General features: G+C 51.8%; 3 protein-coding genes across 3 annotated transcripts; 2 read left to right on the plus strand and 1 right to left on the minus strand.

Moving 5' to 3' along the window:
- The first annotated feature begins 432 nt into the window (after positions 1 to 432).
- Positions 433 to 1,089, plus strand: LOC142302600 (histone H1.01-like). Its single transcript, XM_075343703.1, has one exon. The coding sequence runs from the start codon at positions 433 to 435 to the stop codon at positions 1,087 to 1,089; it is 657 nt and encodes a 218-aa protein (XP_075199818.1).
- Positions 1,090 to 3,289: 2,200 nt separating this feature from the next.
- On the plus strand, positions 3,290 to 3,706 carry LOC142302616 (histone H3). The gene has a single exon (XM_075343720.1). The coding sequence runs from the start codon at positions 3,296 to 3,298 to the stop codon at positions 3,704 to 3,706; it is 411 nt and encodes a 136-aa protein (XP_075199835.1). The 5' UTR covers positions 3,290 to 3,295.
- Positions 3,707 to 8,018: 4,312 nt separating this feature from the next.
- LOC142302609 (histone H2B 1.1) lies at positions 8,019 to 8,958 on the minus strand. Its single transcript, XM_075343713.1, has one exon. The coding sequence runs from the start codon at positions 8,956 to 8,958 to the stop codon at positions 8,578 to 8,580; it is 381 nt and encodes a 126-aa protein (XP_075199828.1). The 3' UTR covers positions 8,019 to 8,577.
- Between the last annotated feature and the right edge of the window lie 7,859 nt (positions 8,959 to 16,817).

Here is a 16,817-nt window from a genome sequence, read left to right on the forward strand (position 1 = left end):
GGAGGGCTGCACCCCCAACTTGCAACCAAGCAAGAAAACATACAAAAACACAAAAAACCTGAGCTGAAACAATGTTCAGTAAACATGCAACATTAAGCATGTGAATTGCAGCATTAAGACTAGAAAAAAAACAAAGAGAAAATTGCATGAAAAATACCCTGACTATAAATAAATAAATTGCAAGTGCTAATACTGAGACTGAACAACTAATTGCGTCTCACTTTGCTGTGTATTTTATCTGGGACACAGCTGACTGCGTCTCACTTTGCTGTGTATTTTATCTGGGACACAGCTGACTGCGTCTCACTTTGCTGTGTATTTTATCTGGGACACAGCTGACCACAGTAAGACTGTATATATAACAGGCGCCTCCAGCTCCGGCCTCAGTATTTTTCTCTCAGGAGATTTTTGTGCTTATTTCCCGCTCACACGATGGCAGAGACCGCACCGGCCGCCGCTCCTCCTCCCGCCGAACCGGCCGCCAAAGCTAAGAAGGCGCCGAAGAAATCCGGGGCCGCCAAGAAAAGCAGCAAATCCTCCGGTCCCAGCGCCTCCGACCTGATCATGAAAGCCGTGTCCGCCTCCAAGGAGCGCAGTGGGGTGTCTCTGGCCGCCCTGAAGAAGCTTCTGTCTGCCGGAGGATACGATGTGGAGAAGAAAAACAGCCGCCTGAAGCTGGCCATCAAGGCTCTGGTCAACAAGGGCTCCCTGCTCCAGGTGAAGGGCAGCGGCGCCTCCGGGTCCTTCAAGCTGAACAAGAAGCAGGAGACGAAGGACAAAGCGGCCAAGAAGAAGCCAGCAGCTGCGGCCAAGCCTAAGAAGCCGGCAGCCAAGAAAGCGGCCAAATCTCCGAAGAAGCCCAAGAAGGCTCCGGCCGCGGCCAAGAAAAGCCCGAAAAAGGCCAAGAAGCCCGCAGCAGCCGCCAAGAAAGCGGCAAAGAGCCCCAAGAAGCCGAAGGCCGCTCCAAAGCCCAAGAAGGTGACGAAGAGTCCGGGTAAGAAGGCGGGTAAGAAGGCGGCAAAACCCAAAGCTGCCAAGAGTCCGGCTAAGAAGGCGACTAAAGCCAAGAAGCCCGCGGCCAAGAAATAAGCGGGAGCCGGTCTGTCCTACCACAAAGGCTCTTCTCAGAGCCACCACCTTGTCCTGCAGAGCTGTATGATCAGTGCCACCACCTTGTCCTGCAGAGCTGTATGATCAGTGCCACCACCTTGTCCTGCAGAGCTGTATGATCAGTGCCACCACCTTGTCCTGCAGAGCTGTATGATCAGTGCCACCACCTTGTCCTGCAGAGCTGTATGATCAGTGCCACCACCTTATCCTGCAGAGGTGTATGATCAGTGCCACCATCGTGTCCTGCAGAGCTGTATGATCAGTGACACCACCTTGTCCTGCAGAGCTGTATGATTGGTGCCACCACCTTATCCTGCAGAGCTGTATGATCAGTGACACCACCTTGTCCTGCAGAGCTGTATGATCGGTGCCACCACCTTGTCCTGCAGAGCTGTATGATCAGTGCCACCACCTTGTCCTGCAGAGCTGTATGATCAGTGTCACCACCTTGTCCTGCAGAGCTGTATGATCAGTGCCACCACCTTGTCCTGCAGAGCTGTATGATCAGTGCCACCACCTTGTCCTGCAGAGCTGTATGATCAGAGCCACAACCTTGTCCTGCAGAGCTGTATGATCGGTGCCACCACCTTGTCCTGCAGAGCTGTATGATCAGAGCCACCACCTTGTCCTGCAGAGCTGTATGATCAGTGCCACCACCTTGTCCTGCAGAGCTGTATGATCAGTGCCACCACCTTGTCCTGCAGAGCTGTGTGATCAGTGTCACCACCTTGTCCTGCAGAGCTGTATGATCAGTGTCACCACCTTGTCCTGCAGAGCTGTATGATCAGTGCCACCACCTTATCCTGCAGAGCTGTATGATCAGAGCCACCACCTTGTCCTGCAGAGCTGTATGATCAGTGTCACACCTTGTCCTGCAGAGCTGTATGATCAGAGCCACCACCTTGTCCTGCAGAGCTGTATGATCAGTGCCACCACCTTGTCCCGCAGAGCTGTATGATCAGTGACACCACCTTGTCCTGCAGAGCTGTATGATCAGTGTCACCACCTTGTCCTGCAGAGCTGTATGATCAGTGTCACCACCTTGTCCTGCAGAGCTGTGTGATCAGTGCCACCACCTTGTCCTGCAGAGCTGTATGATCAGTGTCACCACCTTGTGCTGCAGAGCTGTATGATCAGTGCCACCACCTTGTCCTGCAGAGCTGTATGATCAGTGCCACCACCTTGTCCTGCAGAGCTGTATGATCAGTGCCACCACCTTGTCCTGCAGAGCTGTATGATCAGTGCCACCACCTTGTCCTGCAGAGCTGTATGATCAGAGCCACCACCTTGTCCTGCAGAGCTGTATGATCAGTGCCACCACCTTGTCCTGCAGAGCTGTATGATCGGTGTCACAACCTTGTCCTGCAGAGCTGTATGATCAGTGACGCCACCTTGTCCTGCAGAGCTGTATGATCAGTGCCACCACCTTGTCCTGCAGAGCTGTATGATCAGTGTCACCACCTTGTCCTGCAGAGCTGTATGATCAGAGCCACCACCTTGTCCTGCAGAGCTGTATGATCAGTGCCACCACCTTGTCCTGCAGAGCTGTATGATCAGAGCCACCACCTTGTCCTGCAGAGCTGTATGATCAGTGTCACCACCTTGTCCTGCAGAGCTGTATGATCAGAGCCACCACCTTGTCCTGCAGAGCTGTATGATCAGTGTCACGACCTTGTCCCCTCTGTATGATCTGTGCCGGATTTATCGCTATGTAGATTGGGCGGTGATCTTGTGTACAGGGGGCGGTTGATACTAATAACCCGTGTCTGGATGTCGGGAGCAGAGTTCTCGGGGATGTAGTGATAATGCGGGGGCTGCACTGTACAGCGCTGTGTGCGGGGAGATGGAGCTGCAGTTACATCGGTGGCGGCTGCTCCAGAGCCGCGTGTAGCCGGGATGTGACATCTGTGATTTAGAACGGCGGGAAAAGCGTGTGAGCTGCTGAGCGCATCATGGCTACTACAGTACATGGCGGACTATTGTGGGGGAGGGGATGATCTTCTTAGGACGAATGATTAGTCAGAAACATCAGATGATTATTAGTAATCAGATTCTATTTTATGTATCTTAACCAATAGCGTGCAGGGGGCGTGTTTCTCACAGACCAATGAGGACGCGCACAGGAGGATAAATACTCTGCTCCCGCCGCTCCTCTCATCACTCCTGTTCTCTTCTCTACAGAGCTATGGCCAGAACTAAGCAGACCGCCCGTAAATCCACCGGAGGGAAAGCTCCCCGCAAGCAGCTGGCCACTAAGGCCGCCAGGAAGAGCGCTCCCGCCACCGGCGGAGTGAAGAAGCCGCATCGCTACCGGCCGGGGACAGTCGCTCTCCGGGAGATCCGCCGCTACCAGAAATCCACCGAGCTGCTGATCCGGAAGCTTCCCTTCCAGCGCCTGGTGAGAGAGATCGCCCAGGACTTCAAGACCGATCTGCGCTTCCAGAGCTCGGCCGTCATGGCCCTGCAGGAGGCCAGCGAGGCTTATCTGGTGGGGCTGTTCGAGGACACCAATCTGTGCGCCATCCACGCCAAGAGGGTCACCATCATGCCCAAAGACATCCAGCTGGCCCGCCGCATCCGCGGGGAGAGGGCGTAGATCTGTCCCGCACCCCCGAGCACAACACAAAGGCTCTTTTCAGAGCCACCAAATCCTCCCTCAGACGAGCTGATTCCTGGCCTCTGATTCTGCCGCTTTCCCCGCAGTGTCCGGGGCGCGGTCTCTACATGTGACGGGCGGCGCTGCGGAGGCTCCTCTTCTGTTCTTACTTTCCGCAGCTCTGCCTGTATCTGTAGTATCGCGCCCGCGGTTTACTTCAATCTCTCCCTGTATTGAGAGCGGCTCATTGTGCGGTGTCTCCGGAGTCTGGTGGTGACTCCGAATCTCATTCACTCAGGAGTAATCTCATACTTTCTGATTAGCGCTTTCTGCACTAAATTGTCCTCCCTCTAAACCTTATTATCCCTCTGTATTAATTCCTGCTGTGTCGGGTGCAGTGATCGGATTGTGTGACGCTGGAGCAGGAGATCCTGTGGCGCTGGATTTACTCCCTGCAGCTCCGGTCCTGTCAGGATCACAGCGATCAGTGATATAGTGGTATATAGTTCTATATAGAGAGTATACAGCACTATATGGATGGAGATTATACAGCTTTATATGAATGGATGATATTCAGTTCTTTATGGAAGGTGCACAGCATTATGAGTATACAGCTCTATATGAAGGGTATATATAGTACTATATAGGGAACATACAGCACTATATAAGGTTTTCCACATTGTGATGTTAGGCCCCTTTCAGATTTCCGTGTTTAATAAACAGGTGGAAGCCACACGTACCGGTATGATCTTACATGTGTCATACGTGTGACAGGTATCGGTAAAAATGCACGATACTGAAATGAATGTATTTTTCAATGTTAACCCATCGTTAATGGGTTAGAACATGGGAGTCACCCCCATTTTACTAAAACCAGCCCTGTTACAGCAGACAACTGGGGGCTGATATTATTAAGGTGGGAAGGACCATGGTTATTTTGCCCTTTCTATCCTAACAATAGCAGCTTGCAGCCCCAGAAATTGTGCATCCATTAGTTGTGCCAATTCTGGTGCTGGACCGGGCTCTTCCCATTGCAGTGGTAAATGGAGTAATATTTGTGGGGTTGATGCCATCTCCAGCCTGCATCAAGCTCTGGTATTAGTAATGGGTGACGTCTAGCAGACACCGCCATTACTAATCCAGTAGTTGAAAGGAGAATAAAAAAGACAATTTGAACAAAAAAAACCCTCCAGACCTCGTTCACCAATGTATTTGTTTTCTAAACATAAAAAAACACAAAAAATCCTCTAATCCATGGTGAGGTCCCACAAGGTTCCCCAAAAAGATACACTCTGTTCCTAATCCTGAGCCTGCAATAATTCAATTAGTATGGTCAGCCCAGGTCAACGCAGGAGCGCCTCCAGCAGAGTGAGTGTGTGGACCCAGCAGTGATTTCACGAGTTAATCAGAGTTCACAATGAACTCGGATGACCTTCTGATTACACCCCCATGAGATCCGGGCTACCGCGGGTGTCGCTACAGTAATCTCACGGGTTCTTTGGAGTTCACAATGAACTCTGATGAACCTGTGAAATCACTGTTGTGACACCCACGGTAGTGCAGATGGCATAGGGGTGTCGTCAGAAGGTCACCCCGAGTCCCTTGATACTCCGATTGACCTCCTGATGTCACTGCACACACTGCTTGATACTCCTTTCACCTTTCCCCAAAACTGATGTCTCCGGAGTTCCCTCTGCTTCCAGGTCCTCAGTGCAGTGAATATGCAATGAGCAAATATCGGCATGATTGTGATTGGCTGGCTCACCACTTAAAAAACCCCCCCAAAAAACAGGCTTTTGCCCTATTTATGAGAGCCAGCTCAGGTAAAGCAGCAGCTACAGGCTTCAACTCCCAGCAGTCTGCTTTACAGTGACTGGTTATAAAAAAAATAGGAGATCCCAATGCAGTTATTTAAGGAAATAATATAAAAAAAAAAATACTAATATAAAAAATTGGCAGCACATCCAGTAGGTGTGAACAGGTGCACACAGAAAATTCAATAAAAATCTAATCTGTAAAGCTAAAATATGTGAACATGAAATATAGGAATTTTTGCCCTGCATTACTGCTATCGGAAAATAAATTTGACAATAGCGAGGTACGTCTTGTCATTGGCTGTCAATGTTACACAATTGGCCAATTTGTAATCCAAGTATTTCTTTTTTTCCAATAGCAGCAAAACTGCAAAAATTCCCATATTTCACATTTTTTATTTAATGTAAAAAAAAAGGCTTGGGGTCTCCCGATTATTTATAACCAACCAAGGTAAAGCAGACAGCTGGGGGCTGGTATTATTAGGGTGGAAATTGCCATGGCTATTGACCCCTCCCAGCCTGAAAATATCAGCCTGCAGCCACCCCAGAATTTTTACATCCCATTAAAATTTCCAATTCTGACTTTACCCCGCTCATCCCGATTGCCATGATGCAGTGGCTACCGGGGTAATATATGGGGATGATGTCAGCTGTGATTTGTTAAAAATCAAAGCTAACATCAAGTCCTCGGATAGTAATGGGAAGGCGTCTATAATACTCCCTATTACCAACCCTGTAAGTAAAGAAAATAAACACAAGCACCCAGAGAAGTCCTTTATTTGAAATAAAATATACATACCCCCTCGCTCACTCTATTATCCCCCAAAACACCCCTGCAGGTCCGACATAATCCAAGCTCCAAACAATGTGCCACGTCGCTCCTTTTTCTGCTACATCCAGATGCTGCAATGAAGGCCAAATATGACCGATCACTACAGCCTCTGGGACACTGACAGCAGCTGGAGACCTCGGCTGTGAGGAGCGGTGACGTCACTGAAGTCACCGGAGTTCACACCTGGAGACTCCCAGGGTATAATGTGACCGCCGGTCACCTCTGCCGGATTGCGGGACACGGCGGCAGGACAGTCCAGCAATCAGGTCAACGGAGTTCACAGCCCGAATATCGCCACATCCGCTCCTCTCTACAGCAGCAACCTCACATTGTATAATTACACAGCAGGGGCAACACATAGGTCTGTTACCCCCATATACTCCTCAGTGCTCCCCATATCCATCCATACAGGGCCATACACTGCTGTGCACCTTCCATGTTGTTTACATCCCATATTGTACTTTTTACACTCATATAATGCTTTTTCATACCGTAGTAATATTCAATTTTGTATTCCCTTCCCGACGCGTTTCCTCTATAGTGATTTATCAGGGGACCTTTTTTGAGGCTTGTTAAGGGAGCATGGAGCTTATTAATCCCTGTGCATGAACCTCCATGTCACGCTGCATCAGAGGCTGCGCTTTCCATAGAGTCCATGGATGCAGCGGCCCCTGATGCAGCGTGACATGGAGGTTCATGCACAGGGATTAATAAGCTCCATGCTGCCTTAAGGGTATGTGCGCACGTTGCTTTTTACCTGCTTTTTTGCTGCTTTTTCTTCTGCGCTGTTTAATGCCAAAATGGATGTGTTCTTCTATTCAAGCAAAGTCTATGGGAATTTGGGTTTCTTGTTCACACTATGTTGTTCAAAATGCTGCCTTTTTGAGGCAGAACTTTGGTCAAAAACTCAGCTTTTCAAAGAAGCAACATGTCTATTGTTTTTGCCATTTGGGTTTTGCACTGCAAAGCTGAGTTTTTGACCAAAGTTCGGCCACAAAAAGGCAGCATTTTGAACAACATAATGTGAACAAGAAACCCAAATTCCCATAGACTTTGCTTGAATAGAAGAACTCATCCATTTTGGCATTAAACAGCGCAGAAGAAAAAGCAGGTAAAAAGCAGGTAAAAAGCAACGTGCGCACATACCCTAAGACTCCAAAAATTTCCCCTGATAAATCACTAAAGAGGAAACGCGTCGGGAAGGAGAGCATGAGCACGTTTATGGATCCTTACCTCGGGCTCTAATAAGTTTATTGTGGAATTTCACATACCCCATGCCCTACGTTAAGGTAACATTGATCCATGCTTCTGACAGAGGACGGGCCATGACATTATACCCCATTATACTCCTGCCAGGTGTTCTATAGCAATAGGAGGTATTAATAGTCTGATATATTGCCTAACCATATGATACTTTAGGCTAAAAAAGCAACAGTAAGGTTCTACAGACCAAGCAATATCTGAGCAATTCTTTTGGAGAGAATCTGACAAGCTGAAAATACTCTGATATAAATACCCAAATTGTTCCTATTCGTCCATAACTGGTTATGTATTCACGGGGGAAAATTAGGACTTTGAGTCTTAATATATTTAAGTTATTTTTTTATTCCCAATTGCTTACATACCAAAAAAATATTGTGATACTCTAATATTCAGTGTTACTCCATATTCAGTGTTACTCCAAACAGTCCAGTATTATAATATGAAAAAATCCATACAGCGCTGTATACAGCAATATAGTGCGGACATATCAATCACCGCGTGTTACCGAGAACAAAGAGCGGAAACTCTCAGCCATAGGGCGGGAATTTCATATTCAGCGCTCAGCCAATCAGCACTCATTAGCGCTTCAGCTCCTCCCACAAACGATTTATTAACGATTTTGTGCCTGCGAAGTTCCCAGCCTTCTAGTAAACGCCATACAAATCTTTATACAACTACAGTATATACTGATATATATCCCCATATAATACTATAGTCCCCATATGCTCTACACCGTCATTATCTACAAATAGTTTTGTATACTGACATTACCATATAACCCCATAGTTCTGTGTAGTGCAGTTACACACAAACTGCATCTGTAGCGACCATCGCAACGCAGATCTGCGCCAATCACTGCCACAGCCAGAAACAGAGACCATCCAGTATAAAGCTCAGATTAGACAATGTGGTGGCTCTTAGAAGAGCCTTTGTGGTGTGGGGGATGGGAGCAGCGGTGGTGATCACTTGGCGCTGGTGTACTTGGTGACGGCCTTGGTGCCCTCGGACACGGCGTGCTTGGCCAGCTCTCCGGGCAGCAGCAGGCGCACGGCGGTCTGGATCTCCCGGGAGGTGATGGTGTGGCGCTTGTTGTAGTGCGCCAGGCGGGAGGCTTCCCCTGCGATGCGCTCGAAGATGTCACCGACGAAGCAGTTCATGATGCCCATGGCCTTGGAGGAGATGCCGGTGTCGGGGTGCACCTGCTTCAGCACCTTGTACACGTAGATGGCATAGCTCTCCTTCCGGCTCTTCCTCCGCTTCTTGCCGTCCTTCTTCTGAGTCTTGGTCACGGCTTTCTTGGAGCCCTTCTTGGGCGCTGGGGCGGACTTGGCGGGATCAGGCATGATGAGAGCAGAAAGATGTCTTCACTGGAGAGAGAATAATGATCCTGCTCCTCCCAGAGCGGCCGTATTTATAGCCCGGCCATGCAAATGAGCACTGCTGTCACATCGCTGTTCTATTGGGCAAGAAAAGCATGTGACCAATATGACGTCATGATCTCCGCCCTCGCAGCTTATTGGTGGATCCACAAGTCTCATTTCCATGGATGACTTCAGATTCAGTCAATGACAGGAGAGGAGGGCGGAGCAGCAGCTTATAAAAGACGCCGGAGCCGGCACACGCGTTATATTTGAAATTTCTGGCTTTGATATTTTAACACTCAGCACAAAATGTCTGGACGCGGCAAACAAGGAGGGAAGACTCGAGCTAAGGCCAAGACCCGCTCATCCCGGGCAGGACTGCAGTTCCCGGTCGGTCGTGTGCACAGGCTTCTCCGCAAGGGCAACTACGCCGAGAGGGTGGGCGCCGGCGCTCCGGTCTATCTGGCCGCTGTGCTGGAGTATCTGACCGCTGAGATCCTGGAATTGGCCGGCAATGCCGCCCGGGACAACAAGAAGACCCGCATCATCCCCCGGCACCTGCAGCTGGCCGTGCGCAATGACGAGGAGCTGAACAGGCTGCTGGGTGGGGTGACCATCGCCCAGGGAGGCGTCCTGCCCAACATCCAGGCCGTGCTGCTGCCCAAGAAGACGGAGAGCAGCAAGAAGGGCAAGTGACGCCGCTGACCCCGCATCCTCCACAACACAAAGGCTCTTCTAAGAGCCACCACCCCGTCCTCACAGGAGCTGACCCCGTCCTCACAGGAGCTGGCCCCGTCCTCACAGGAGCTGGCCCCGTCCTCACAGGAGCTGGCCCCGTCCTCACAGGAGCTGGCCCCGTCCTCACAGGAGCTGGCCCCGTCCTCACAGGAGCTGACCCCCGTCCTCACAGGAGCTGACCCCCGTCCTCACAGGAGCTGACCCCCGTCCTCACAGGAGCTGGCCCCCGTCCTCACAGGAGCTGGCCCCCGTCCTCACAGGAGCTGGCCCCCGTCCTCACAGGAGCTGACCCCGTCCTCACAGGAGCTGACCCCGTCCTCACAGGAGCTGACCCCGTCCTCACAGGAGCTGACCCCGTCCTCACAGGAGCTGACCCCGTCCTCACAGGAGCTGTCCCCCGTCCTCACAGGAGCTGTCCCCCGTCCTCACAGGAGCTGGCCCCGTCCTCACAGGAGCTGGCCCCGTCCTCACAGGAGCTGGCGCCGCTGATTCTTCATGTTGTGTTAATGGGAAATATAGCAATAGGCAGGGTAATGTGTATCAGGATGTTAGTACATTGGGTATAAGTGGTACTGGTAGTTTATGATTTGAGGCTTTGCGCCGAGTAATAGGCGCTGTTATGACCTTTCTCAGAGGGAGCTCGGGTCGGTGCTGAGCGCTGCAAGAAAAGTGAGCGCCTCCGATCCCGTATCCTCCATAACCAATGGCTCTTCTGACTGATCTGTGCAGAACTGCAGATCTTGTATAATAGTGGAGGTTTTGTATAACGCAGAGTTATATTCCTGTCATATTAGTAATGGATTTCCAGAGCGAATAATACAGTATCTTATTGGGTTGGCACAGTGGGTATAAGTGGCACTAAACGTTTATGATGTGGTGTCACCCGCATTCACTGCTCCGATCTTATACACTATCCCCTCCCCCACCCTCCATGTCTGTAGCGAGAGATGCTGAATACAAGCCGCTGTTGTGCCCTTTCTCCAGGGATTGGGGCCGGTGATGGGCGCTGTCCATTAGATGGGTATAATGTGGGCAGACGTTGCTTCTCTACCTGCGCCTCCTGATAACTCCACTAGTGCAGAGCGACCCTGTGTTCCTGCCCCGTCCCCAATCCTCATGTGGCGGAGCAGTGATAATGACTAGAGCCAACAGTGTTGTATACCCCCGTATCGTACCATGTATCGCGCCTCTATATAGAGCTGTATCTCCAGTGTTATATCCCCCCATATCGTACCATGTATCGCGCCTCTATACAGAGCTGTGCAGGCTCCACACAGAGCACAGCCGCCTCTATATAGCGCTGTACAGACCACACAGAGCACAGCCGCCTCTATATAGAGCTGTACAGAGCACACAGGAGCACAGCCGCCTCTATATAGAGCTGTACAGACCACACAGGAGCACAGCCGCCTCTATATAGAGCTGTACAGACCACACAGAAGCACAGCCGCCTCTATATAGCGCTGTACAGACCACACAGAGCACAGCCGCCTCTATATAGCGCTGTACAGACCACACAGAGCACAGCCGCCTCTATATAGAGCTGTACAGACCACACAGGAGCACAGCCGCCTCTATATAGCGCTGTACAGACCACACAGAGCACAGCCGCCTCTATATAGAGCTGTACAGACCACACAGGAGCACAGCCGCCTCTATATAGCGCTGTACAGACCACACAGGAGCACAGCCGCCTCTATATAGCGCTGTACAGACCACACAGAAGCACGGCCGCCTCTATATAGAGCTGTACAGAGCACACAGGAGCACAGCCGCCTCTATATAGAGCTGTACAGACCACACATGAGCACGGCCGCCTCTATATAGAGCTGTACAGACCACACAGGAGCACGGCCGCCTCTATATAGAGCTGTACAGACCACACAGGAGCACGGCCGCCTCTATATAGCGCTGTACAGACCACACAGGAGCACAGCCGCCTCTATATAGAGCTGTACAGAGCACACAGAGCACAGCCGCCTCTATATAGCGCTGTACAGACCACACAGGAGCACAGCCGCCTCTATATAGCGCTGTACAGACCACACAGAGCACAGCCGCCTCTATATAGAGCTGTACAGACCACACAGGAGCACAGCCGCCTCTATATAGAGCTGTACAGAGCACACAGGAGCACAGCCGCCTCTATATAGAGCTGTACAGACCACACAGGAGCACAGCCGCCTCTATATAGCGCTGTACATACCACACAGGAGCACAGCCTCCTCTATATAGAGCTGTACAGACCACACAGAGCACAGCCGCCTCTATATAGAGCTGTACAGACCACACAGGAGCACAGCCGCCTCTATATAGAGCTGTACAGACCACACAGGAGCACGGCCGCCTCTATATAGCGCTGTACAGACCACACAGGAGCACGGCCGCCTCTATATAGCGCTGTACAGACCACACAGAGCACAGCCGCCTCTATATAGCGCTGTACAGACCACACAGAGCACAGCCGCCTCTATATAGAGCTGTACAGACCACACAGGAGCACAGCCGCCTCTATATAGTGCTGTACAGACCACACAGAGCACAGCCGCCTCTATATAGCGCTATACAGACCACACAGGAGCACAGCCGCCTCTATATAGAGCTGTACAGACCACACAGGAGCACGGCCGCCTCTATATAGAGCTGTACAGACCACACAGGAGCACGGCCGCCTCTATATAGCGCTGTACAGGCCACACAGGAGCACAGCCGCCTCTATATAGAGCTGTACAGACCACACAGGAGCACAGCCGCCTCTATATAGAGCTGTACAGACCACACAGAGCACAGCCGCCTCTATATAGCGCTGTACAGACCACACAGAGCACAGCCGCCTCTATATAGCGCTGTACAGACCACACAGAGCACAGCCGCCTCTATATAGAGCTGTACAGACCACACAGAGCACAGCCGCCTCTATATAGCGCTGTACAGACCACACAGAGCACAGCCGCCTCTATATAGAGCTGTACAGACCACACAGGAGCACAGCCGCCTCTATATAGAGCTGTACAGACCACACAGAGCACAGCCGCCTCTATATAGCGCTGTACAGACCACACAGGAGCACAGCCGCCTCTATATAGCGCTGTACAGACCACACAGGAGCACAGCCGCCTCTATATAGCGCTGTACAGACCACACAGGAGCACAGCCGCCTCTATATAGAGCTGTACAGACCACACAGAACACAGCCGCCTCTATATAGAGCTGTACAGACCACACAGGAGCACGGCCGCCTCTATATAGAGCTGTACAGACCACACAGGAGCACAGCCGCCTCTATATAGAGCTGTACAGACCACACAGGAACACAGCCGCCTCTATATAGCGCTGTACAGACCACACAGAGCACAGCCGCCTCTATATAGCGCTGTACAGACCACACAGAGCACAGCCGCCTCTATATAGAGCTGTACAGACCACACAGGAGCACAGCCGCCTCTATATAGAGCTGTACAGACCACACAGAGCACAGCCGCCTCTATATAGAGCGGTACAGACCACACAGGAGCACAGCCGCCTCTATATAGAGCTGTACAGACCACACAGAGCACAGCCGCCTCTATATAGCGCTGTACAGACCACACAGGAGCACAGCCGCCTCTATATAGCGCTGTACAGACCACACAGGAGCACAGCCGCCTCTATATAGCGCTGTACAGACCACACAGGAGCACAGCCGCCTCTATATAGAGCTGTACAGACCACACAGAACACAGCCGCCTCTATATAGAGCTGTACAGACCACACAGGAGCACGGCCGCCTCTATATAGAGCTGTACAGACCACACAGGAGCACAGCCGCCTCTATATAGAGCTGTACAGACCACACAGGAGCACAGCCGCCTCTATATAGAGCTGTACAGACCACACAGGAGCACAGCCGCCTCTATATAGCGCTGTACAGACCACACAGGAGCACAGCCGCCTCTATATAGAGCTGTACAGACCACACAGGAGCACAGCCGCCTCTATATAGCGCTGTACAGACCACACAGGAGCACAGCCGCCTCTATATAGAGCTGTACAGAGCACACAGAAGCACAGCCGCCTCTATATAGCGCTGTACAGACCACACAGGAGCACAGCCGCCTCTATATAGAGCTGTACAGACCACACAGGAGCACAGCCTCCTCTATATAGAGCTGTACAGACCACACAGGAGCACGGCCGCCTCTATATAGAGCTGTACAGGCCACACAGAAGCACAGCCGCCTCTATATAGAGCTGTACAGACCACACAGGAGCACAGCCTCCTCTATATAGAGCTGTACAGACCACACAGGAGCACGGCCGCCTCTATATAGCGCTGTACAGACCACACAGAGCACAGCCGCCTCTATATAGAGCTGTACAGAGCACACAGGAGCACAGCCGCCTCTATATAGCGCTGTACATACCACACAGGAGCACAGCCGCCTCTATATAGAGCTGTACAGACCACACAGGAGCACGGCCGCCTCTATATAGCGCTGTACAGACCACACAGAAGCACAGCCGCCTCTATATAGAGCTGTACAGACCACACAGGAGCACAGCCGCCTCTATATAGAGCTGTACAGACCACACAGGAGCACAGCCGCCTCTATATAGAGCTGTACAGACCACACAGGAGCACGGCCGCCTCTATATAGAGCTGTACAGACCACACAGGAGCACGGCCGCCTCTATATAGCGCTGTACAGACCACACAGGAGCACAGCCGCCTCTGTATAGCGCTGTACAAACCACACAGAAGCACGGCCGCCTCTATATAGCGCTGTACAGACCACACAGGAGCACGGCCGCCTCTATATAGAGCTGTACAGACCACACAGAAGCACAGCCGCCTCTATATAGCGCTGTACAGACCACAAAGGAGCACGGCCGCCTCTATATAGAGCTGTACAGAGCACACAGGAGCACGGCCGCCTCTATAAAGCGCTGTACAGACCACACAGAAGCACAGCCGCCTCTATATAGAGCTGTACAGACCACACAGGAGCACAGCCTCCTCTATATAGAGCTGTACAGACCACACAGGAGCACAGCCGCCTCTATATAGAGCTGTACAGACCACACAGGAGCACAGCCGCCTCTATATAGCGCTGTACAGAGCACAGAGGAGCACAGCCGCCTCTATATAGAGCTGTACAGACCACACAGGAGCACAGCCGCCTCTATATAGCGCTGTACAGAGCACACAGAAGCACAGCCGCCTCTATATAGAGCTGTTACAGACCACACAGAAGCACAGCCGCCTCTATATAGAGCTGAACAGACCACACAGAAGCACAACCGCCTCTATATAGAGCTGTACAGACCACACAGGAGCACGGCCGCCTCTATATAGCGCTGTACAGACCAAACAGGAGCACGGCCGCCTCTATATAGCGCTGTACAGACCAAACAGGAGCACGGCCGCCTCTATATAGCGCTGTACAGACCACACAGGAGCACAGCCGCCTCTATATAGAGCTGCACAGAGCACACAGGAGCACAGCCGCCTCTATATAGCGCTGTACAGACCACACAGGAGCACGGCCGCCTCTATATAGCGCTGTACAGACCACACAGGAGCACAGCCGCCTCTATATAGCGCTGTACAGACCACACAGGAGCACAGCCGCCTCTATATAGCGCTGTACAGACCACACATGAGCACGGCCGCCTCTATATAGCGATGTACAGACCACACAGGAGCACAGCCGCCTCTATATAGAGCTGTACAGACCACACAGGAGCACAGCCGCCTCTATATAGCGATGTACAGACCACACAGGAGCACAGCCGCCTCTATATAGAGCTGTACAGACCACACAGGAGCACGGCCGCCTCTATATAGCGATGTACAGACCACACAGGAGCACAGCCGCCTCTATATAGAGCTGTACAGACCACACAGGAGCACAGCCGCCTCTATATAGCGCTGTACAGACCACACAGGAGCACGGCCGCCTCTATATAGAGCTGTACAGACCACACAGGAGCACAGCCTCCTCTATATAGAGCTGTACAGACCACACAGGAGCACAGCCGCCTCTATATAGCGCTGTACAGACCACACAGGAGCACGGCCGCCTCTATATAGAGCTGTACAGACCACACAGGAGCACAGCCGCCTCTATATAGAGCTGTACAGACCACACAGGAGCACGGCCGCCTCTATATAGAGCTGTACAGACCACACAGGAGCACAGCCGCCTCTATATAGCGCTGTACAGACCACACAGGAGCACGGCCGCCTATATATAGAGCTGTACAGACCACACAGGAGCACAGCCGCCTCTATATAGCGCTGTACAGACCACACAGGAGCACGGCCGCCTCTATATAGAGCTGTACAGACCACACAGGAGCACAGCCGCCTCTATATAGAGCTGTACAGACCACACAGGAGCACGGCCGCCTCTATATAGAGCTGTACAGACCACACAGGAGCACAGCCGCCTCTATATAGAGCTGTACAGACCACACAGGAGCACGGCCGCCTCTATATAGCGCTGTACAGAGCACACAGGAGCACAGCCGCCTCTATATAGAGCTGTACAGACCACACAGGAGCACAGCCGCCTTTATATAGCGCTGTACAGACCACACAGGAGCACAGCCGCCTCTATATAGCGCTGTACAGACCACACAGGAGCACAGCCGCCTCTATATAGCGCTGTACAGACCACACAGGAGCACAGCCGCCTCTATATAGCGCTGTACAGACCACACAGGAGCACAGCCGCCTCTATATAGAGCTGTACAGACCACACAGGAGCACAGCCGCCTCTGTATAGCGCTGTACAGACCACACAGGAGCACAGCCGCCTTTATATAGCGCTGTACAGACCACACAGGAGCACAGCCGCCTCTATATAGAGCTGTACAGACCACACAGGAGCACAGCCGCCTCTATATAGCGCTGTACAGACCACACAGGAGCACGGCCGCCTCTATATAGAGCTGTACAGACCACACAGGAGCACAGCCGCCTCTATATAGCGCTGTACAGAGCACACAGGAGCACAGCCGCCTCTATATAGAGCTGTACAGAGCACACAGGAGCACAGCCGCCTCTATATAGAGCTGTACAGACCACACAGAGCACAGCCGCCTCTATATAGAGCTGT

Source organism: Anomaloglossus baeobatrachus, chromosome 4 (assembly GCF_048569485.1).
Source record: "Anomaloglossus baeobatrachus isolate aAnoBae1 chromosome 4, aAnoBae1.hap1, whole genome shotgun sequence".
In the NCBI taxonomy this organism is placed as follows: Eukaryota; Metazoa; Chordata; class Amphibia; order Anura; family Aromobatidae; genus Anomaloglossus; species Anomaloglossus baeobatrachus.

Coding starts and splice junctions, on each gene's coding strand:
- LOC142302600 (XM_075343703.1), top strand. CDS start 433: ATGGCAGAGACCGCACCGGCCGCCGCTCCTCCTCCCGCCGAACCGGCC.
- LOC142302616 (XM_075343720.1), top strand. CDS start 3,296: ATGGCCAGAACTAAGCAGACCGCCCGTAAATCCACCGGAGGGAAAGCT.
- LOC142302609 (XM_075343713.1), bottom strand. CDS start 8,958: ATGCCTGATCCCGCCAAGTCCGCCCCAGCGCCCAAGAAGGGCTCCAAG.